The sequence below is a fragment of the Heloderma suspectum genome, chromosome 2 (genome assembly GCF_057233095.1).
Source record: "Heloderma suspectum isolate Gila_16-S chromosome 2, 16-S_ref, whole genome shotgun sequence".
In the NCBI taxonomy this organism is placed as follows: Eukaryota; Metazoa; Chordata; class Lepidosauria; order Squamata; family Helodermatidae; genus Heloderma; species Heloderma suspectum.
The window spans coordinates 301815072-301839642 of NC_139459.1; the positions used below are offsets into that span (position 1 = coordinate 301815072).

General features: G+C 47.3%; 1 protein-coding gene across 1 annotated transcript in view; it reads left to right on the plus strand.

Moving 5' to 3' along the window:
• Positions 1-24571, plus strand: part of CELSR3 (cadherin EGF LAG seven-pass G-type receptor 3) — a 187732-nt gene that overhangs the window by 85176 nt on the left and 77985 nt on the right. The window contains 9 exon segments of the mRNA XM_084829828.1: positions 666-786; positions 1545-1728; positions 3465-3566; positions 12224-12318; positions 15756-15965; positions 20655-20838; positions 22701-22881; positions 23491-23637; positions 23858-24025. Of these exon segments, the coding sequence (XP_084685954.1) occupies positions 666-786; positions 1545-1728; positions 3465-3566; positions 12224-12318; positions 15756-15965; positions 20655-20838; positions 22701-22881; positions 23491-23637; positions 23858-24025 (1392 nt within the window).

Sequence of the window (24571 nt, forward strand, 5' to 3'; positions counted from 1 at the left end):
GAGACATGAAGCCAGCAGTACATGGTTCCTGTTATTGAGTTGCTGTGCCAAATGTTTGCTTAGTTTGTCTTAGAGTGGGGGCAAAAGTACTACTTTTGGGTAGGGCTGAAATATTTCCCCCCAAATCCTTGCTTGCTGCCATTATTTCCCATCTGTTGTTGCTTCTGCACCATTTTTTTTTAAAACTGGGTCATTTTCCTCAGGAATAGTCATCCCAGCCCAATGGAGATCACCCAGTGAGCATGCTGATGTTGTGACACTATGTAGCCAATCAGATTTGGCTTCCCATAACATCACAAAGCTCACTGGGAGTGAAGCCAATGCTTCCTGGATCAGTATTGCCCTCCCTCTGAATGGGAAAACCCTTTAACTTCCTTTCAGAACAATCCCCCCTAAATTGCCCTGGGGGGGCACTTTTCACTGTTGCTGAAAATCCCCCCCAAAAAAAATGTATTACAAAAATGTATTAGCATCTTTCTATATAACACTATACTCAAGCAATTTAATAAAAAATCAAAACCACAGAACCATACTTAAACCAGTGCAATATCAAAATCAGCCGCATATCATACTGTTGTATTTCCACTTGCTGTCAGGCCAGCAACAAGGTGGTGCCCTGGATGCAGAACATCAGGTTTCCAACCACCTGACTTCTTTCCCTGCAGGATGGATCAACAGTGTCCTAAGGGCTGGTGGGGGAATCCAACATGTGGGCCCTGCAACTGCGATGCGGCCAAGGGATTTGACCCAGACTGTAATAAAACCAACGGGCAATGTCATTGTAAGGTGAGGGAACAGATATGCCAGTGCCTTTGCAGAAATGTGTTGGAATACAGCTGACCTTAGGCTCTGAGACAATGCTGGAATCGCCTTGCTCATCATCTGCAATATTGCCTTTCATCCCCCATTCCTGGCTCTGTAATCTCATTGCACTCATACTTGGCTGTGAAAACATACATCTCATCCTGATGTCCACTTTCACACATTTTCTTGTAAGTTTTTTTTTTTTACTCTAATGGGGAAGGACCCACAGAAGTCCCCCTCCCCGCCCCTAGTGTTATCTGTTTCACGCTCTCATGGCCTCTCCCAGCTTGCCTATGTCAGCCCTCACCACTCCTTGACCCTGATCTGACACTACAGGCTTCAGAAAGTGTTTGGAACAGACCAGTAGGGAAACCACTCTTCATTCTGGCATGTCAAAGGGGTGATGGATAGGAGAGACCCACAGCAGAAGGTGGCTGAAAGCACTGTAGAAGCCCAGAAGGGGCACACCTTTCTGGAACAGAGGAAGAAACTGCTTGTGTTGCTGTATAATCTTCCTGTTCTTGCTGGCTGGATGGGCTGCCTCTGCTTTCTGCTGTCCTAACAGTGCCTTCCTCTTTGTCCCACCAGGCCTACCCCCTTTCTCCTGCTGTTTTACTAGGCTCCTTGTTTTGGCCCTTTCCTCTTGCCTGTGGTCTCGTCAGCCCCTCACTCCTACCACTCCTCTTCCTGTCACCCAGCTCTCTAACCACCTCCCCTGCCCCTCTGCCTTCTTCCGGCAGGAATTTCACTACCACCCTAAAGGGAGTGATGCCTGCCTTCCCTGTGACTGCTATCCCATTGGCTCCTCTTCGCGTTCCTGCGAGCAGGAAACAGGCCAATGTCACTGCCGGCCGGGCGTGATTGGCCGACAGTGCAACAGTTGTGACAGCCCTTTTGCAGAGGTGACTCCCAGCGGCTGCCAGGGTGAGTACAGGCCGAGGGTGTCAGAAGAGCACGTTTTTGTGCACAGTTCTGGGGGAGCCTCCCCTCTCCTTCTCAAATAGGGGTGTTCACTCCACCAGCAGCTGCTCATTCTTCAGAGCTGGGCTTTCTCCAGAACAAACACTGTGCTTCTAAAATGATGACTCAGTGGGTGGAAGTACAAGTCAAGGGAAAGAGTCATGGGGAGGTGGCCGCCTATTAGGGCTCCTTCACACGGAGCTTTTATCCTGCTATTGAGATTGCTCCGGAAGTTTGCGGGCTCTTTACATGATGCCATGATCATTCAAGCACTAAATGCCCTTTGTTCTGTGAGTCTTCCATTGCCTTTGAAAGGCAATGGGAGACTCAGATACAGGGAGAAGGAGGAGGAAGAGGTGGGGGGTAAGGAAGCACGTGAAAAAGGGAGTCGTCATGATCCTGTGTTTAAAACGGAAGCAGAAAGACCTGTTTTTAATACAGGATTTTAGGCTGGTTTAGAGAAGCCCCTAGAGGGGAGCGGTCTAGTAGGAAGGAGTGGCATATGCCTCCTTTCCTCTCATTAGCCTAATGGCTTTGGCACTTGAGGGTGGCAGAGTGAAACAGGGTAGATTAAACTGGTTCTTCTTCATGATAACAACATCCATGGTAGAACTTCCAGGAGGATGGCAGTTTACAATGTAAGCTTAAAAGGCGGTGTCTTTGGGAGTCTCTCTTTTTAAAGAGGAGATTCAGAAGGCAATTTATAGGCTAGCCTCATACGCATCGCCACAAAAGAGGAAATGCATCCCTGAAAAAGAGGAACACAGATCTGATAACATTTGCATGTGCTAATTTCTATGGAGAGATGCACATTTAGAAATAATTACAAGAACGGAAGTAGAAATCCAATACATCTCACCACCGTGGGAAAGGCTGTGGTCAGGTGACCTCTGTTTCTGCTCAGTCTGCAGTCCAGGTAATAACTGTTGATGGGCAACTTCAAGGCCTCTGCTGCTCTCCCTTCTTTGGTTCTTTATCTTTAAACCAAACTTGGACTGGACAGCCCTTCAAACAGAGGACTGTCATTTCTAAAGTAAACCACATAGCCAGTGAAGTAAACCATGTACTTACAGTAAGGGCAACATGCAGCAAGGACTGAATAAACCTGCCTAGTCAATAAAGCTGCCTAGTCTTTCCATTCAATGACGATACACACAGGAAACAAATTTGCAAAATTCCAGATCACACAATTCAGTTATATCAGAGCTGGGCAACTTGTGGCTCTCCATAGGTTTTGGCCTACAACTCCCATCAACTCTAGTCAGCATAGTCCATAGTGAGGGATGATGGGAGTTGTAGGCTGAAGCATTTGGAAGGCCACAAGTTGCCCACACCTGAGTTATACCCTGCCAACAATTCAAATGCAGAGCCACTGAGCCACATTCAGTAGTTCATATCCAAATACTTCATTAGTTCTCTAACTTTCCCAGCAAGTTTGGATTGTCTCACAAGGCCACCATATGTCCAGAAAATCTGCTGCCTCTGTGTTTTTATGGTCCAGGTTCAGATAGATAGATAGATAGATAGATAGATAGAATCATTGGAAGGTGATTTTCTGCAGATTCTCTTTCAGAGTTAGGCCAATCAGGTCTGAGAGGTCCTTGGCAGTCTCTTCCTCCCAGCTTTGTGGAGAAGTGTTCTGTGGAAGAAGCCTCTCCCTAAGATTCCAGGTGACTTAGCTTCTGTGTTTGGCTTCACAGTGCTCTATGACGCATGCCCTAAATCGCTGAGAGCCGGGGTATGGTGGCCTCAGACCAAGTTTGGCTTGCCAGCTGTGGTGCCTTGTCCCAAAGGTTCACTGGGTAAGTATTTTCCACTTGCAGGAGCATGTGCTTATGGACAGGGTGGATGGATCTGCCCTGTTTGGTTCCAGCAGAATCAGAAAGTTGCAAGTTGCCTCTTCTGTGAAGGCATCCCATGCCTGTCTTTTCTTTTCTTTTGTGGCTTTTTCTCTCAGCGCTACCCTAGCTTATTGCTGTGCATCTTTTCTGTTGATAAGGTTTTGAAGAAATGGGGGCTTGTGAACTAGAATCAAAGATGTTTGTTGTTCTGGCAAGTGAACAATGGAGTAGTTACGACAGCAAACAAGGACTGCCTGAATGAGGCAGCCAATGTTCAGAACTAGAGAGTTTGGAGGAACTTCCTCAGTTTGAAATTTCCATGTTGTTAATTATGAGCCAAGCCTAAACTTCTCCAAAGATCAGACTCGGCTTGTAATGAGCTCAGTCTCAGATCAGCCTTCCCTCCCACTGCAGCTGCCCCCTTCCCTTTCCTGCTGAAATTTCCCTAGTGGGTGATAGCAATGAGAAAGGCAGCTGTTCAGCTGTTCAGCAGCCTTTATTTTGGACCCTGGAAGACTGTGGAACCTTATGGATAGCAAGACCTCTGGAACACTACAATTCCCAGGAGGCTGCGATCTGCCATCATTAGAAAAGGAATAAAAAAAAAATCTGCCAATATCACACTGCCCTGATACGAATCTGTGGTGTGACCACACTTGGAATACTTTGCACAGTTCTGGTCACCACATCTCCAAAAGGATATTGTAGAGCTAGAAAAGGTGCAGAAAAGAGCAAACAAAATGATCAAGAGGCTGAAGGAACTCCCCAGTGACGAAAAGTTACAATGTTTGGGGCTTTTTAGCTTAGGAAAAAGTCAAGTAAGGAGAGACATGATACAGGCATACAAAATTATGCACGGTCTGGAAAAAGTGGATAGTATCCCTCCAGTATCCCTTGTACCTCAGAATGTTCACACCAGTGGGGACAGTTACACTTAATTATTTTCTTTAATCCATGCCTTAAAACTATGGATCATTATCCTGAAGTGGGAACCTCCACCACAGTTCCCTGTCTACAGAGAACCCCATCCCAAGGAACATGCACGAGACATACACCACTTGAAAGCTTTTAATGTTGTCCCTTTTCTCTACATCTTTCTCTTCCTCCTGTGCAGGTTTGCGGGGTGCAGGTAAGGCCCGTTGCTCTCCCTTCCTCCCCACCCCTCCTGCTTTATAAGGGCTGCTCTGTGTGGCTTTTCCATTTCCTGCTTCCTGCCTGAGTCGCCGCCAGAACCCACACTTGCCCTAGACGCTGCAAGGGCTCCTGGCTCTATTACAAACACCTTGCCTGGCTCTGTTTTCCTTGTAATCCTGTCTGACCCTTGGCTTCTTTTCCTTTTCACCAAACACTAACCTGCAGAAAATCACCTTGCGCTCCCCACCCCCACCCCCACCCCCAGTCACATACAACCTGCTTACGCTTATGCTTACTGCCTTGATGCACTTCTGTGGATCTTGGATAATCTGTCATGTTGGGAGAGTTCTGGGGCTCCAACCATCATCTTGTGCATTGGTGTGCGATGTGCCTGGGTTCACCCCTCCCTGTCATGGGCCATGGGCAAGAAAGTGATGCTGGGGCACATCTGTTTAGACTTGTCAGGGAACTTGAGAAGGCAACTAACTCCCTCCTGTTGCATTGGCTCTCTTGCTTTCAGATGATTAGGAGAGAGAAAGGGATCATTACAGTGGTAAACAATCTGGGCTCTCCAGATGTTTTGGATAAAAACTCCCATAATCCCTGACCTTTGGCAATGCTGGCTGGGACTGATGGGAGTTGCAGTCAAAATCATCTGGAGGGCACCAGAGGCGGTATCCAAGGGGGCTGCTGCACTCCCACTGATTATGTTGCACCAGGGGGAGCAACTGCTTGCACAACAGGGATTTCGCACTTCGTAAAATGAGCCCTGAAACAAGCGGACATGCTGACCTTCCCTGTTCCATAAACAAGCTCATTTCGGCTTACTTTATGAAGCCCCCCACCACTACTTTTTATAGTTTGCAACTGATGCAACAGCCAGCCCATCACTGCTGTGCAAATCTGTATCCTCCTGAGACCTGGAACAGGTTTCTCCTGACTGTGGTCGATGATTGCACATCTGTTTAAAATGTGGTAAGGGTGCTTCCACGTTGGCACGTGGCTGAAATTCTGTCTGTCCCCACTAACCCTGAAAATCTAAACTTGAGGCTAAATGTGATGAGTAAGCGGCCTGTCATGGGCTGTGCCATATGAGAGATACAAGTATCGTAATCGTCACCAGTAGCTAAGCTGGAGAAGAGTACAGAGCAGCCTTTCCCAATCTGGCAATGGCCATGCTAGGTGACAATGATGGGAATTGGAGTCCAACACATTTGGATGGCACCAGATTGGGGAGAACTGGTTGACAGTGGGTTTTTCTACATGAGACATTTATCATGTGCATGTCAATCCCTACTCACAGTTGTTTGCGGGATCTTTAGACGACGTCGTGACCATCCAGTTTTGCTTCTGTGTCTAGCCAGTGCTTTCAATGTGTCTTTTTTTAGAGCAGGGAAAATGCGGAATTTAATTGTGAAAGCAAAAGAAAGCATGATTTCCTCTTATGCTGTACCACAGTGTCATCTAGAGGTTATATAGGTGGAAAACAGGAAAGGAAACCCTTCTCATATTGTACTCAGATCTCAATTCTGTGACAAAACGAACAGTAGATACAGCGGATTAACAGCTTCATGTAGAAAAGCTCAGTATTGTTGCTGCTACCAGAACCATCCTTTATGACTGGACACTGTGGAAACCTGAGGTATACACTGTGGGGTTTCCTGATTTCAAATAGACCTTGGTTGTACCTCCTTTTCTTCAGGTATCCTGTTCAGGCCAGGTAGCAGCCGTAGGATCCCAAGGGGAAAACCTGCTAGTCAGAAATCCCAGCATGTGCTTATACCAGGGCCAAGTCCTGAAACAGATGAAGCAGCAATAAAGAACTATCTTATATTAATCTAAGCCAAGGTAGCACAGACATCAGGCTTGCAGGATCTAATTTGTGTGGTTTTTTTACTACAGCCAGAGCCTGGTACAACCCCACCCCCAAACCCATACACTAAGAATTAAAGCATTCTGAGCCCAGGAATTTTGTTTTGAATGCAGCTCTCAGTACTTCCCCACAAAAATCCACACCTAGATTTCTTCATTTAAAGCTTTCTTTGTTTGAGCATTATTATTTAGGGCATGGGGGGTTGCTGCTATTGTTAAAAAACTGGGAGTCAAAAATCCTTGCTGATCTACTGCAAGTGGCCCAGAGAAATGTCACTCGATCCAGATCTGCCCTCTGCCTTTCCCTGATCTAGACAGCATTGGTTTATTTAGCTCATGACTGTCTGCTTAACTGTTAGCAGCTTTTCTGGAGTCTTGGGAAAAGGAAAAGAGTCTTGCTTAGGTTTTCTACCCGAGATCCTTCAACAAGAGATGCCAAAGACTGAGCCTGAGATCGTGAGCATGCAGAATGTGCATTCTGCCCCTGTGGATGCTTCAGAAACCTCTAGGAGGATCTCAGTGGGGCAGATTTGGCTGAGAGCAGAAGCCGGTCCTTTCCAAAGAGCAGTCTTGGTTCCAGCACTGACTCGTGTAAACCTGGCCATGGCGGAACATCACATTTTCTCATTTGTAAAGCAGCAAAAAATAAATAAAAATGAGGGGGGGTGGCAGATTGAGCTGCCACTCCTGGAATTATAAGGGATCACAGCTGTTATTACCCTACTGATGTCTTTCCCATTCAGGTCATTGCTGAACACACTCCTAGTGCCACTGGTGAGGATGGCAGATGACGCGGGTCATGCTGCTGATGGTGTCGGTGCTGTTTGTGAGACTGTTGATAGCATTAAGGATGCCTTAATGCTCCCGCTCCCCTTCATGGATCACTGCCTTGTTGTGGCGAAGGGGCTTGCGTAACTCAGTGAAGCCATAAGCTATGCCGTGCAGGGCCACCCAAGACGGACAGGTCATGGCAGAGAGTTCTGACAAAATGTGGTCCACTGGAGAAGGAAATGGCAACCCACTCCAGTATTCTTGCCAAGAAAACCCCATGGAACATATCACAAGGCTAAAAGAGATGACACCGGAAGATGAGCCCCTCAGGTCAGAAGGTGTCCAATATACTACTGGGGAAGAGCAGAGGGTATTTCCAAGTAGCGCCAGAAAGAGTGAAGCGGCTGGGCCAAAGCCGAAAGGACACTCAGCTGTGGATGTGTCTGGTGGTGAAAAGAAAATCCGATGCTGTAAAGAACAATATTGTTTAGGAACCTGGAATGTCAGATCAATGAATCAGGGTAAGCTGGAGGTGGTCAAACATGAGATGGCAAGATTGAACATCGACAACTTGGGAATCAGTGAACTCAAATGGACAGGCATGGGCGAATTTAATTCAGGTGACCATCATATCTACTATTGTGGGCAAGAATCCCTTAGAAGAAATGGAGTAGCACTCATAGTCAACAAAAGGGTGGGAAAAGCAGTACTGGGGTACAATCTTAAAAATGATAGAATGATCTCAGTATGAATCCAAGGCAAACCATTCAACATCACAGTAATTCAAGTCTATGCCCCAACCACTGATGCCGAAGAAGCTGAGGTTGATCGGTTCTATGAAGACCTCCAACACCTTCTAGAACTAACACCAAAACAAGATGTCCTCTTCATCATAGGGGACTGGAATGCTAAAGTAGGAAGTCAAGAAATCACTGGGATTACAGGCAGGCATGGCCTTGGTGTACAAAATGAAACAGGACAAAAGCTAATAGAGTTTTGCCAAGAGAACATGCTGATCATAGCAAACACTCTTTTCCATCCGCACAAGAGACGACTCTACACATGGACATCACCAGATGGTCAATATCGAAATCAGATTGATTATGTCCTTTGCAGTCAAAGATGGAGAAGCTCTATACAGTCAGTCAAAACAAGACCTGGAGCTGACTGTGGCTCAGATCATGAGCTGCTTCTTGCAAATTTTCGGCTTAAATTGAAGAACGTAGGGAAAACCACTAAACCATTCAGGTATGACCTAAATCATATCCCTTATGAATATACAGTGGAGGTGAGGAATAGAGTTCAGGAATTAGACCTGATAGACAGAGTGCCTGAGGAACTATGGACGGAGGTCCGTAACATTGTTCAGGAGGCAGCAACTCAATCCATCCCAAAGAAAAAGAAATGCAAGAAAGCCAAGTGGCTGTCTGATGAGGCTTTACAAGTAGCTGAGGAAAGAAGGGAAGCGAAAAGCAAGGGAGAAAGGGGAAGATATATCCAACTGAATGCAGAGTTCCAGAGAATAGCAAGGAGAGACAAGAAGGCCTTCTTAAATGAACAATGCAAAGAAATCGAGGAAAACAACAGAGTGGGAAAGACTAGAGATTTCTTCAAGAAAATCGGAGATCTCAAGGGAACGTTTTGAGCAAAGACGGGCATGATAAAGGACAAAGAAGGCAGGGACCTAACAGATGCAGATGAGATTAAGAGGAGGTGGAAAGAATACACAGAAGAACTATACAGGAAAGATCTGAATGTCCCTGATAGCCATGATAGTGCGGTCACTGAACTTGAGCCGGACATCCTCGAGAGTGAAGTCAAGTGGGCCTTAGGAAGCATTACTAACAACAAAGCTAGTGGAGATGACAGTATTCCAGCTGAGCTATTTAAAATCCTAAAAGATGATGCTGTTAAAGTGCTGCATTCAATATGCCAACAAATTTGGAACACTCAACAATGGCCGCAAGACTGGAAAAGGTCACTTACATTCCAATTCCAAAGAAGGGCAACGCCAAAGAGTGTTCAAACTACCGCACAATTGCGCTCATTTCACATGCCAGCAAGGTGATGCTCAAAATCCTACAAGCTAGGCTTCAGCAGTATGCGAACCGAGAACTACTGGAAGTACAAGCTGGGTTTCGAAGAGGCAGAGGAACTAGAGATCAAATCACCAACATTCGCTGCATCATGGCGAAAGCAAGAGAATTCCAGAAAAACGTCTATTTCTCCTTCATTGACTACACTAAAGCCTTTGATTGTGTGGATCACAACAAACTGTGGCAAATTCTTAAAGTGATTGGAGTACCAGACCACCTTACCTGTCTCCTGAGAAACCTGTACGAGGGTCAAGAAGCAACAGTAAGAACCAGACATGGAACAACCGAGTGGTTCAAAATTGGGAAAGGAGTACGACAAGGCTGCATATTGTCACCCTGCATATTTAACTTATATGCAGAGTACATCATGAGAAACGCCGGGTTGGATGAATCACAGGTCGGAATTAAGATTGCTGGGAGAATTATCAACAACTTCCGATATGCAGACGATACCACCCTAATGGCAGAAAGCGAAGAGGATCTCAAGAGCCTCTTGTTGAGGGTGAAAGAGGAGAGTGCAAAAGCTGGTTTGAAACTCAACATTAAAAAAACTAAGATCATGGCATCCGGTCCCATCACTTCCTGGCATATAGAGGGGGAAGAAATGGAAGCAGTGACAGATTTTACTTTCTTGGGCTCCAAGATCACCGCAGACGGTGACTGTAGCCATGAAATTAAAAGACGCTTGCTCCTTGGGAGGAAAGCTATGGCAAACCTAGACAGCATAGTAAGAAGCAGCGACATCACCTTGGCGACAAAGGTCCATCTAATCAAAGCTATGGTTTTCCCAGTAGTAATGTATGGCTGTGAGAGCTGGACTATAAGGAAGGCTGAGCACCGAAGAATCGATGCTTTCGAACTGTGGTGCTGGAGAAGACTCTTACAAGTCCACTGGACTGCAAGGAGGTCAGATCAGTCAATCCTAAAGGAAATCAACCCTGAGTGCTCATTGGAAGGACAGATACTGAAACTGAAGCTCAAATATTTTGGCCACCTAATGTGAAGAGAAAACTCTCTGGAAAAGACCCTGATGCTGGGAAAGACTGAAGGCAAAAGGAGAAGGGGATGGCAGAGGATGAGATGGCTAGATAGCATCACCGATGCAATGAATATGAACTTGAGCACACTCCGGGAGAGAGCGGAGGACAGGAAGGCCTGGCGTGCTATGGTCCATGGGGTCACGAAGAGTCGGACACGACTGAACGACTGAACAACAACAACAATGCTCCCGCTAGATATCTATATTGTTTCTGTATTGAATAGATATCAGTAGTGTGGGCCTGCTGGCTTTGGTGATCCTGGTGGCATTCAAGTGTTCGAGAAAGCTGCATGGCCGTTGCGGTAAAGTGCAGTGTCCTGTGGTTTAAACACAATTTGGTACTGTCAAATTTCTTTGATTTGAAACATGTAAGTCTGTAGTCCTTATGGTTACCAACCCCATCCCCCTCCTCTTGAAAACATGCAGGTGGTATGAAGACTAAACTAGTCGTTACATGCAAACATGTGTCGTTCACCCCCAACAGACCTTTCCTTCTTGTCTGAAAAGCAGCTGCAGAAGGGGGTGATGCGGAGTGGAGAAGCAGTGGAGGAAAGGGCGTATCTTTTCCTCGCCTTCCCTGCTGTTTTCTGCTCCAAATTGGTACCCATCCCCCATAGCTTTTTCAGTCCTCCCCTGGAAAATCTGTGCTTGTCTTTTGAAAGTAGATATTGCATGTAACATCTAGTCTGACTATCACACAGAATCAATCACAGAATCAACAACAGAATCAACAGTATAAAATTCCAAATTCTGCAAACCAAATTGACTGGGGAACAAAATGTTACAATGAGCCCCAATCCAGATAACATTAGTTGTGCTGAAGTCCCATATGGCAAGTTAATAGAGCTGATTAAATGTCTGCAGATCTAACCCCATTTTTATAAAATATTCTGATCACAGTTTTGAATGTGGTCACTTTGACTCCCTCCGAATACTATAGTTTTGAATTCCAGTAGCACGTTAATATTATTACCAGGATTCAAGACCCCCCCCCCATTTGATGGACTCCATATACAATGAGAAGCAGGTCATTTTCAGGAGCGCATGAGCCAGAAAAGAAAAGGTAATGATAAAGAGAGAGGTTAGCCAATACAAATTAAATTCCACATGTATTCTGATTTGTAGCATCTCTGCATTTATCCATCCCCATGGGCTTGAGAGATGGGTATGGTATTCCAGAAAGACTTACACATCCAGAAGAGGTCACAGATTTGTGCACCAATGATGTGGGTTTGTGGCATAACATGGTATTTGCTCTTCTCCTTTAAAAGCTTCTATCCATCCAGTCATTGAGTAATGAACTGTTCTACCATGTGACACACATCCAGCACATTACAGAGAATCTGTGACTAATAAATTCCTTTCTGGACGACTCTCCCCAGTTGAAAATAATTAATCCTGGCACTTGGGGGAACCCACACAAAACTCAAATTAGCGAACATGAAATCAGGGCAGTTAGTGTAGCAAATGGCTTGTAGTTGCTGATGAAATGCAAGGTGTGTACAGCCGCCTCTGGAGCTGTTCCCTCACTGATGTTGGCTTTCAGTGTTAGTGGCATTGTCAATGCTTCGTTCAGTCAGCCTGACCTGGCATGGTGCTGTTGTCTTGACAGTCTTTGCCTGGGTGGTGGTGGCGGCAGCAGCAGGAGGGACAGAACCATCTCCGACTCTCAACTTCTAGCTCAAGCAGTCTTCCTTCCCCCTCAGGTGCGGCCATTCGGCACTGCGATGAAGAAAGAGGCTGGCTGGAACCAGATCTCTTCAACTGCACATCACCAGCCTTCAAGGAGCTCTCAGCATTGGTAATCCTCTCCCTCTGTGTTTCTCTCTCTTGGTATGTCGAGGTGGGTTTGAGGAGGGGGCAGGGGGGCAGAGGTGAATTTTGAAGTGCAGGCACTCATCATGACAGTCTCCATAGCCATTACCCAAAGGAGATTCCAAAACACAGGCAGCTGTGTCAGTCTGTGTGTGTGTGTGTGTGTGGTATATGTGTGCATGTTCACATGTGAGGTACAGTCTACACAGTAAGTGATGACAGCGCAAGGCATCTCTCACAAGTTCTTTTCTTAGGTCTTAACTTTTGCATTTGGGCTAAAGCAGTTGGTTTTCCATTTTTTGACATTCATGGAATATTTCCCACATTGATTTGACCGCCAAGAAACCCTTGAGCACCTGCCATAGAATCCCTACGCATTGCATGCATGCTCAATTCATGCAGGCCATCTCTGTTGCCCCCATGGAGAGTGAAGCCAAGAATACCTTTGATATCCTCCTGCATCTGCACAGGTTAGGGCAGGCCTGCAGGCCAAATGCAGCCTGCCTGGAGTCTCAGGGGATTTCTACACCAGCCTAAAATCCTGCATTTAAAACAGTGTTTTCCACTTCTGTTTTAAATGAAGGATCACAACTGATTCCCTTTACACGCGCTTTCTTCTCTGTCGATGGCCATTCCCATAGCGTTATGTTTCCGTGAAGAGGCATTACACACACTCCAGGTTCAGCGATACTTGCTCCTGAGTTCCTGCCCCTTTCCCTCCACTTGCACATTTCTGGTGGATGGGGACTGACATGCGGACAGCCCCCCACCAATCTCCCCAGGCCCCACCTCCCTCTTCCATGCTTTTGGCCAGTCCCTGCCGCTCAGCCCCTGCTGCCGCTCTGCTGCTCTGCCGTCCTGCCTCTCTGTTTTGAACAGGGAGGCTGAAAATGGCGAGGAGCCAAAATGGTGCAGGAGCAGGAAGGCTGAATGCCCATCAGACTTACATCACGACCTTCGACATCATGACCATGCCCCCAACAACCACACTCGGCACTTCAATCACACTAGGGGAGAAATACTCAGGGAGGACATGGCGCTCCATTTCTGTGCATATCTGGAAAAATACCCCATTTTTTCCATTTGAGGAAAACACGGGATAGGTGGGAGGAAAGAATGGAATAATGACTGGACAACGACAACATCCTGTAATGGACCCACACAATTCAGTGAGTGAGCAACCATGAATGTGCAATAAACTTGAAGTGTAGAGAGCTCCTCAATCTGGCCCTACCCTTTTCCCCTGGCAACCACTTGTTTGGTAGTTTCCTGGCATTTGTGCATTTTTTCCCCATTCTAAAAGGTTGAAATGCCTCTCCTAAGGCTGAGTTACTAGCAATCAGAGCTTCGAGCTATGATATGCTGGCATTTGGGGGTATTTTGGCCCTGCTCTGTTTTGCCTTTGGCCATGGCAATGCAGCACCCGAGAGCTTCTCCAAAACTGAATTTGGTGGAAAGAGGTTCAAGACCCCAGTTTTACAGGAAAGACTGAGGAAGGTTATTAGTGGTAGGCAGTCTTCCAATTGAGGAACCCCGTGAGAAGCCTCTAACGTCCTCCACAGAACCGTTTGAAAACCACTGTGCTAAAGCACCAAATCGATAGCATGGAAACTCCCATACATTTGTGTGCTAAGAGGAAGGATGTAGCACTTGCATCTACTTCCTGTGACACACTCCAGAGCATTAACGGTTGAGCCTATCTTTGCAAAAGGACTCCCCTCCTAGCTCAAGGGTGAGCAGACTTCAGGCGTGTGATCTACGTTGTTTTTGCCTAGAGAACCGTGAGCTCCACCAGCTGGAGCCAGGTGCAAAATAATGGTGCGGGCGGGCGGGCGTGTGCTAAGAATTAAGGACCAGGATGGCTCTGAGTAATGCTCAGCCCAGTGATTTGTGGCCAATACCAGAACCAAGGTCAAAGGTCCTTTCACACAAAAATCCACTCCTAGTGCTCCCCCAGTCGTTCTTTTTCAGCAGCCTAATTTAAGGGGAGAGATCTTTTCGGTTGTTGCTATGGTTAGATAACTGGGAGTCAGAAACCCTGGCTGATCTACTGCAAAACACCCAAAGATCTGCCATCAGGTCCTGATCAACCCCCTGCCCTCCCCGTCCTAGCTGATTCACTGGCCATGCTGCTACTGGCAGGCAGGTTTTCCGGAGGAGCTTCCCTGCATACCAAACCCTTTCAGGAATTTGCCTGTAATACGAGATGAGCTGCCAAGCCTCTGAAAACGTGATTTAGCAGGGCCTCTCTACTCCGTGTAAGAACGGTGAGCTTGTTCCTGTAAAATTCTGTACCCTTGATTTTGTGGATCAGCGACCGCCTCCCTCACACACCACTAGAGCCATCCTGGTTGACCCATTAGCTTGCAAACAGTGGTTTGTGCAGGTGTAGCTTCTGCAGCATAAAGGGTGCTGGTGTCTGAGTATTTCCAACTACAGAGAGGGCATTCAAAGTGCAAAGCTTCCCCCTAGGACTAGGCCATAAATGGTGTGCCAGTCCAGTTCACTGCTCATGGGATGAGAAGAGGCAGCTGATTTGAAAATAGGAAAACAGCAAGAACAGTCTCTTTCCCCCACTCTTTCTAGGGCTCCTCCCTCCTTCCCCTTCTTTTGTACAATTAGCCAGACAGTTACATCAGATCAGGGCCAGTGTCTTCCTAACAGTCAGGAAGAATTTGCTCCCACGCAGAAATAATGACCTGTACACAACTCCTGAAGGTGTGATGCTTTCCCTTACATTAACAATAGTCATATCATTTGTCACCCTATTAAAATATCTTTGCATTGAGTAATATAGGTGAAAGAGAAAGGACATTATATAAATTGGGCACAGAAAATGACTTAGCATCGGTAGTTCCATCTTAGATCCATATGGCTCTTTCAAACATACCAACAAGGAAAAGGAATAATAAGAATAAGGATGGTGGGGATGAAGACGACGACAAAGAAGTGAAGATAAATGCAGAAAATTGTTAGGGGACCTATAGCCAGGCTCTTGAAACTGTTTCAAAACTCACTGGTTTAAACTGGTAGGTTTCAACACGAGATCATTGTTTCACCCTACAATTTTTATTTTTTGCATTGGATTAAATAGCAGAGCCATCTGTTAACCAGATGTTCCTTTTCTCATGGGGAAGCAAATTGCTGGGATGTCTCTTCCTGATTAAGAGAGTCAGTGCTAAATCTTGGCCACTGACATGGTGATTATCCTTTTAGGTACCAGTTTACTCTGAAAGGCTAGTTCTTTTTTGGCAGTGATGTATATCATAGTCCAGGGTTCCAGTAGTCCCCAATCCTAGCTACTTCATCCATGACATAAGACTCTCTATTTGATTCGTGCTTCTTTAAAACAGGAGGTAGGAACTACACTTCTGTTCTGGGAGATGCTGCATGATTCTCCCTCCTTGTTTTCTGTGTTGGTAGCTGGAGGGTCTGGAAAGGAATGAGACAGAACTGAACACAATCGAAGCCAAGAAGCTGGCCCACCAGCTACGGGCGGTGACAGATCAGATGGAGCGCTACTTTGGCAATGATGTTCACATCACGTATCGCCTGCTGTCCCACTTGATGGCGTTTGAGAGCAGACAGCATGGCTTCGGCCTGACAGCCACCCAGGATGCCCACTTCAACGAGGTGAGGGCCTCTTTCGTTACTGAGCGTGCTGCAAGAATGGATGGAGGGGAATTTAAAATGCTGGAATTGCTCTCTTCCCTCTAGGACAGCCTGCCCCAACCTGGCACCCTCCAGATGTGTTGGACTGCAACTCCATTGGCCATGCTGGCTGGGAATTGTGGTAGTTGTGGTCCAACACATCTGGAGGGCGCCAGGTTGGGGAAGGATGATCTAGGAAGTGGGCAAGAGTCACATTGCAAGGATGTTTATGTGTCATCGGAACTCTAGGAAACTAACAGTAGAAGGTGCCACTGAAAGACGATCCGTAGAAGCATAATGGAACATTTCACTCCCACACAGCCCCGACCAGCCATGGCTGACCATGACATCTGAACCGGGTCTCTCTCTCTCTCTCTCTCTCTCTCTCTCTCTCTCTCACACACACACACACACACACACACACACACACACTTCCTTTTCCTGGTGAAATGTTTTTTTAAAAACATATCACACAAGAACCACTTGGGGCACCAGGTTGGGGAAACACCCCAAAACTGCTCTTCCTTCTCTCCCAAGTGTGTGAAATCAGAGCCCCATGTGTCACAGAACTGCTGAATAAAACAACCTGTGTGTGTATGCACAGATCAGGAGTGGGCAATTCCCATCATCCCTCACCACTGGATATGCTGACTAAGGCTGATGGGAGTTGTAGGCCACAACATCTGAGGGGGCCACGAGTTGCCCACCCCAGTATAGATAGATGGATATCACACTCACAGGTTGTCAAGCCTTGTTATCAGTAACGATCAAGAATAATAACCAAGTTTCCCAAGTATATTCTTTTTTCTGGAGCCCACTACCTGGGCGCACCTGATCTGTGAGCTTTTTTGAAATATGACAGCAATCGTTAGTCTTCCCCAGCAGCCTTCCCCAGCCTGCTGCCTTCCAGGTGTTTTGGACTACAACTCCCAGTATTGCTGACTATTGGCCCTGCTGGCTGGGGCTGATGGGAGCTGAAGCCCACAACTTCTGGAGGGCACCAGGTTTGGGAAGGCTATGTTACTCCACTGAACAACTGTTCTTCCAATTGATTTAGTTGCTATAGACAACAGCAGCAGCTGCTGTCAAGAAACACCAATATCCTGACCTCTTTCCAACACCTATTTAAATTCATTCATTCATTTACTTACTTACAATAATGTAGACTGTCCAATAACCAAAGTTCTCTGGGTGGTTTACAATAAAAAGTTATAAAACCATATGAAAAAGTAAAACACCAATATACAATCTAAAACAGAATAAAATCAGCCACAGCATAAAACCAGAGTAAAATCAACAGCAGCAAATAACATCTGTGCAAGAGATCTACAAACAAAACAAAAGAAGCACTAAACGAGTTCAAGCTTTAAACAGCTGGGGAAATAAAAAGGTTTTCACGTGAAAAGTCCGCAATATGGCTGCCAAGTCAGCCTGTCTAGGAAGAGCATTCCACAACTGGAGTGCTACTATTAAAAAGGCCCTCGATCTAGTATTCATTCACCCTCCACCCCTCATTTGACAGGGACACCAAAACATGGGCTTCAGAAGGTGACCTTAAGGTATATGTCAGAGGAGGTGATCCTTCAGGTAGCCTGTCCACAAGCCATTTAGGGCTGTAAAGGTTAGTACCAGCACTTTGAATGAGTTGTGAATCAAGGGGCACTATATTTCCTGTCACCTGTTTCATTTTATCTCCCCACCCCCAGAAATATATTTTCCAGGACTGTTTTATATATTACAAGTCTGCCACAGGTGAATATAATTTCCTTGTTCCTCACAACTTTTCCAGCATTTTCCACTGCATTGTTTCCATATAATTTAACTGGTATAGCACCTGCTAACAATTTTATAAGAAATGCCTCTAACAGAATCATATGGTCTCCAAATACCATGTCATCTCTTTACCCAAACCCTCTCCTATCAATTTACGCAGATCTTCCTGCCACCACCGATTTTGCATAGAGAACAGTTTATACTGCATCTTACATATAATTCTGAAATAGAATCTTGTCCACTTACTGTTTCCATAGCTTCCAAAGCCTCAAAACAAATGATCTCTCTAGCAGCTTCTTGAGAAAGCTGTCTAGACAACAAAAAATGTCTGATAGGAAGGTATCTTCTGAGTCAGCCTTTCATATGTGACTAGGCTCTTGCTTACTAAAAGAGCCACATACCTATCTAGTTTAAGATGATGCGAGGCAGTGCTTCAAAAAAAGCATGGCTTTTTTTCTTTTCAGACAAAAAAGAGAGTAAATGCTAAAGGACAAAATTGGTGATGTTTTTGGAGATAATAGTTTCCTTCTAACTGGACAAAACTTTTAGGGCAGGAGTGGACAACTTCCAGGGAGGTCAGGAGGGCACATTGCCCACCCCCTCCAGAACACACCAGGGCCTCACCCCACCACCATGGTGGTGGCAAAATTTGCAGGGATTTTGCAGGGAAACAAGGCATGCAGGGGGCGCGTGTCTTATATTCAAGAGGAATCATGCTTTCAGGAGGCTTCCAGGAATGATGATTCTGTTTGCAGACCAGATGCACACTCCCCACACATCTTGTTTCCCTACAAACTTGCTGTGATTTTTGCCTCTGCATGGCAGCAGATTCACTGGCAGCAGGGATACACAAGAATAGGGATGTTGCTGTCAGGAGCACCCTTGCTGCCCTCTGAAATCCTCAAGTAGCCAGAATCAACATGCAGACAATAGGGCTCTTTTCCAAGGCTTTATCCAACGCAATGATGCTTACAGATGCTAACTGCATGAGCCTAATGAGGGAAACTTAAGAGAGCTGCCTACTAGGGGTTTCTAGCCTTAGTGAATCAGTTGATCTCCGTTTGGAGGGTAAAGGCGAGAAGCCTCTGAACTTAAGGGCGAGGAGTCCACCCCTTTCCCGTGGGGCGTCGGGGCGCAGCTGTTGATGTCGCGCCAGGCAGGCTGAGTGCCTTCTCTCAGCGCCCTCCATCTCCCGCTTGTCCCTGTGCCGGCGCCTAGCATCCCGAAGCTCCAGTTGTCCCTCCCCCTGTCTGCCAGGCTTGTGTCAGGGTGGACACTGAGCCCATAGAATCCCAGAGTAGTTCTGATTCTGAGGAAGAGCAGTCGCTCCTTTCCCAGGGCCAACAGCTGACGGAGATTCCTCCCACCAACATTCCTAGCTTAGATAGCAGTCCAGGGAGTAACGGAGTGCGGATAGCAGACTTGGTGGATGTGCAACGCAGACGCAGAGAGCAGCGCCAAATGGAGGGCGCGGAAAGGAGGCGTAGTGCCCGGTTGGCGCACAAACAACGGCTGCGCCCAGAGGATCCAAGGGAAAAGGGGAGGGACTCTCCCTAGTCCTTAAGTTCAGGGGTCTGCCAGTAATTCCCTTTCAAATGGGGACCAACTCTTCCAACTTAGGGCATAGGTACTGTGCTGCTCAGATCTAGTTGCAAACGGTATAGTTGTTAAGTTGTAAAAGAAGAATAAAGCTTTGAAAGGAATCCCTTTGTCTGTGTCTGGACTTGGCTACTGGATTAGACTGAGAGAGGCTTCCAAGGAGCCCTTGACAGCTTGCTACCATTCTCAGGAATGTGAGCAGGGAGGGGCTCTCCCTCCGGCGGCGCCTCTGAACAGCGTGCAGGTTCCTCTCCCACAGTTTCTATCTCTTCCTCAGAATCAGAACTGCTTTGGGGCTCTATGGGCTCCAATCCAACCCTGACAGTTGCAGGTGTCCGGTTGGGGCTCAAAGCTCAGCAATTTCTCACTGGCTTGGCCCCCTGGATGCCAGTCCATGGACCCATGTGCTTGCCTGACTCAGTACACGCTGAATTGGACAAGTGCAGGGATCCCCAATCCTCCACAGAGCCACCATTTTGTGTAGAAATGGCAGCTCAGCCTTTTATGGAAAGGGCAATTTTGTGCAAATGGCAGCTGTAAAGAGCCCATTTATGAAAAATTACAGGCTTAAATGGTCCATTTAGACCATTAACGCCTGTAATTTTGCATAAATGGGCTGTGTACCGGGCACCTGCAGACCACCCAGTGACTCGCCACACACGGCAAGTGCGGTCAGGCAGCTGGCAGGGGTTCAGCAAGCAGTGTGCGAAGCGGGACAAGGTGAGTTTGCCCATCTGTACACAGGAAAGATGGGGGGCCACGTGGTCTGCGGGCCACAAGTTGCCCACCCCTGTTTTAGGGAGTCAATTAATCCAGGGATTTTGAATGTATGCTTCAGTCTTATTGGGAAGTTTATTAGCTTAGCATCTAAGGAATTCGATCGAAAGCTGTGCTGGAAAGCCTTGAGCACCGTCATGAAAGGAAGGAAGGCGTAAATGTGATAAATAAAAGAACAAATTACATCTGCAGCCTTCTAAAAGACAGAGGGTTGAATCCGGCGGTGTCATTACAATGATGGAATGGCTTCTGTCAGCAGGAATGAGAGGGAGGCACTTCCCCACCCCACCCCACAGCCCCCAGCCCTCTGCGCACACTCAAAATCTGCTCCAGAGCATTGGAGAACTCTCCGGAGCAGATTTTTGGTGGCATAGAAGTCTGCAGTGGGGAGGAGAGAGAGGGAGGAAGTCCCATTTTTCTAGCCTACTTAAACCATAGTATGGTGTGTGCGTGTTTTAAGGTGTGTGTGGGGGGGGCTATACAGCTTTGAATCCTCTAAAGTCCCACCTCTAATTGCCATAGAATCTGCTGCGGGCTGGCAGCTCCGTGCTGGCGCTAGAGAATCAGGAGCACTGGGGCACGCTGCTGCAGAACCATCGCGGCAGCGCAGGGCTGATGGAGCAGCTGGGAGAGTACACAGGCACCCTGGCCAGCAACATGAAACTCACCTACCTCAACCCTGTTGGTGTGGTGACCCCCAATATTGGTAAGTAGGAACCCTGCTAGGGCAGGAAGGCCTGGACTGGACGCTGTACGATGGGAGCCATGGACCATCCCAAAGGTCTCTGTGATCTGGTGAAGGTTCTCTAACAGCCCAAGGTTGGCTGCAGTTTAGATGGGTGAACTTCTGGCTGGCAGACGGGCAGTCATGGGCTTGCTAAGCAGCTACGAGTTTGTTTGGTTTGGGGGCTAAAGCAACCACAGGCTTCTCCAGTCTTTTGAAGGGTCTCATCTCCTTGCTTTATGGATAGTGTTTTTATGAGGGCCTAGAGACGTTCTCTTACTATACCCCAAACCAGCTTTCCCCAACCTGATGCCCTCCAGCTGATATACATTTCAGTTCCCATCAGCCCCAGCAATCATGACTGATGATCAAAAATGGTAGTTCAGTACTTCTGGAGGGCACCAGGCTGGTGAAAGCTGCCCAGATGGTCATACAGTATTGGTGGGACAGGGGAAGGGAAGCATTTCTGGGAGTTAGGGTAGATCACATGGCTCACTCTCTGTCTAGTGCATGCTCCAGAGGGCAGGGAGACGCTCAGGATAGCTGATGGCTTTTAGGCCAGGGCATTGTGACAAAGTCTCTGGCTGGGTGACAACGAACAGGGCTGCTGCCTTACAGTCTATGACCATGCCGACACCACTTGGACCACGATCACATGAGACCAGTGCTGGGGGCCCAGTCTGGATGATCCACCAGGTGATGCCGGTGCAGGTGTCTCCCACAGTCTCATTTTAGGGACTTCTAGAATGCCAAAATGGTGGTCCCAGAACCTCCCGTGCAGAAGAACCCATCATGGAGAGAATCTGTACAGCAGGATAGCCTATATCAGCTTTCCCTAACCTGGTTCCGTCCAGATGTGTTGGACTGCAACTACCATAATTCCCAGCCAGCATGACCATGCCAGCAGGGAAATGTGGGAGTTGCAGGCCCAACACATCTGGAGGGGACCAGATTGGGGAAGATGGGCCTATATATTCCTAAATTCATGTCACTCTGTATAAAGGACAATTGCTGGAGTGCAGTTTTGAATATATTTCTTGACCCACATGATATCGCTCTGTTCTTCTCTGTTTTGTGGGCAAGTATTTACAAGTGGAGGTTCCCCTTGTGGAGTTATTTTTGGCAGACAGAGATTCATGCACTCATGCCGAATGCATGCAAAAATAGAACAAATACGTATCCTGTGCTTGTACAGGAAACCTCTTGAAGCAGACCACAGAATGCATGTCTTCTCTTACAAATAGATGCATATATTACTGTTTAGAAGCAATGCTAGATAGCCATGCTAGTCCATGAGGGGGAAAAATCCGAAATTCACAGCTGGGCAATCAAAAGTCCACAAAAATGTGCAAGCTTTCATGTTCCCCAGAACTCTTCATCAAGGTTAGTCTATCTGAACTGCAGACCTCATGGCCATAACATCTGGCTGAATGTTTGGACTTTACAGTTTCTTCCTCATCCCTTGATTTTTGTACCACCTAGCCTGATAGAGAGTTCCAGAGAACTCAAAAGCTTGCAGATTTTTCTAGCATTTTGGTTGGTCTTAATAAAGGTATTGCCCAGCACTGGATCTTGGATATATTATTATGACTCATTTCCTGTGCACATCTATGTTGTTAGGACATAATGTGGGAAGTAGTCCTGAGAGCATGAAACATGCTTCATAGATTAACATAAATCAGCATGTTTGTGCCTGTGTCTCCAGGCACTATTGAGCCCTTACACATGTATGTTTTTCAGCCAGAAGCTGGCCTGGGGATAGTGTTTGTTTCTCTGTAGTCACACTGAAAGACCAACTCTCAGATCGCAATCCCATTCTCTTTCCTTTCCCCTTTCCTGCACAGTGCTCAGCATTGATCGTATGGAGAATCACACCCACCTCAGGAGGCGCTACCCTCGCTATCACAGCACCCTCTTCCGTGGCCAGGCCATGTGGGACCCGCACACTCACATAGTGCTCCCCCTCTCCATCCTTGCACCCCACAAAGTCGAAGGTAAGTGACTGCCTCTTCCGAACTCCACCAGGCCCAGTCCAAGGAAACTAGAAGTCCTTGCCTCCTTCCCAGCATGCTTGGTTCACGTTCCATTGGAAGCCCTACCCATTTATTGTTCTTTGGGCAATGCCATGAGAAAGGGCAGGGCTGAGATGGACATGTCCCTGCAGAAGCCCCAGCTGAGTGCTTCTGATTCTTCCTTTTTGGAGCCGCAGAGAGCGGCTGTTTAATTTCCTTCAGTGGATGTTAGACATTTGTTAGCAGGAAGCTTTTGTGGGGGAAGGAGCCATTTGCTTCCTCTGAGAAAAGGACCTGGGAGAATTTCTGATCCTTGGTTGGGAGGCAGCACCTTCTCCTCAAAGTAGTATCCATTTCAAAAGAAGGCAGCTCTCCTCTTGGACTTTGAGGAAAAGAAATGTCTTTCTGCTTCAGAAGGATTTAATATAGCCTGTGGGGTTCATGGGGTACAGCTGAGGTCAAAATATAAGACCCATGGGAGGTGATGTAGTGACAGTCTCAGACAGCTCTCTCCACTTTGTCCTGCCTCAAAATGGGGCAAGGCAACAGTGCTATTGGTTCCGTCCTGTTTTGCTTTCCTGACTCCAGCTCCAACCACGGCAACACTTACACCGGTCAACAGTGAAACCAATGACACTGTGGAAAGTTCCCCCCCAAAGCACTCCCTGCCAGAACCGGAGCCCGCTGTCACTATCCTCATCCTCATCATCTACCGCACCATTGGAGGGCTTCTGCCTGCCCGCTACCAGGTGGATCGGCGCAACCTCAGGTACCACCCATTGCTCGTTCCTCCGCTGGGCTCTTTGCTGGTCTGCCCTGCCCTGCCCTGCCAGCTGTGGATGCCTTTTATTTAGAATGGATAAGAAGCGGCTCAGATGGAGGCAGAGACAATGACTCACACTCTATTGCTGTCCTGTCCCTTCATACAATCTGAGCGCGATGGTGTTGCCTGGTGGCGTCAAGTAACAAGGCTTCTTTGTTCTTTACAGGCTGCCCAAAAACCCCGTTATGAATTCTCCCATCATGAGTGTATCTGTGTTCAGCAACCACACGTTTCTCCAGAGCACTTTGGAGACACCGTTGGTGCTCGAATTCCGCTTGCTCGAGACCGCCAACCGCAGCAAGCCCCTCTGTGTCCAGTGGAATCACTCTAGCCAGTAAGTTGCTTTGCTGTCTGCACCCTCCTCCTATGGCAGGGGTGGGCAGCCTGTGGCCCCCAGAGGTTTGGGCCTACAACTCCCATGATTCCTCACCATTGGCTATGCTGGCTAGGGCTGATGGAACTGGTAGCCCAAAGCATCTAGAGGGCCGCAAGCTGTCCAACCCTGTCCTGGGGGCTGTATATCATTTCCATGTACCTTGAGGCTCTGGATTTGATACTGAGAGAGTCATGAGGGCCCCGGGGAACAGACCATTGCCCTTGAACACAGAAAGCCCTGGCTTCTCGTCCTGTCTTTTCCACTTGCTTTCTTGGTGTGGTGTTGCTCTTCGCCTGATGACTGCAGCTCACACACATAAACTAGCCGTCTCAGATCACACATCGACAGAGCTTTGGTGTGACCTCACCTCAAATGGCAGGTTTTTAAGTCAGGGGTGTTGAACCTCAGGCCCATGGGCCAAATCCACACCACCTGGGATTCCAATTGGACCCACCAGGTTACCCACAGATGGCTGCACGTCTTTCCCCTGGTCCCACCTTTTCC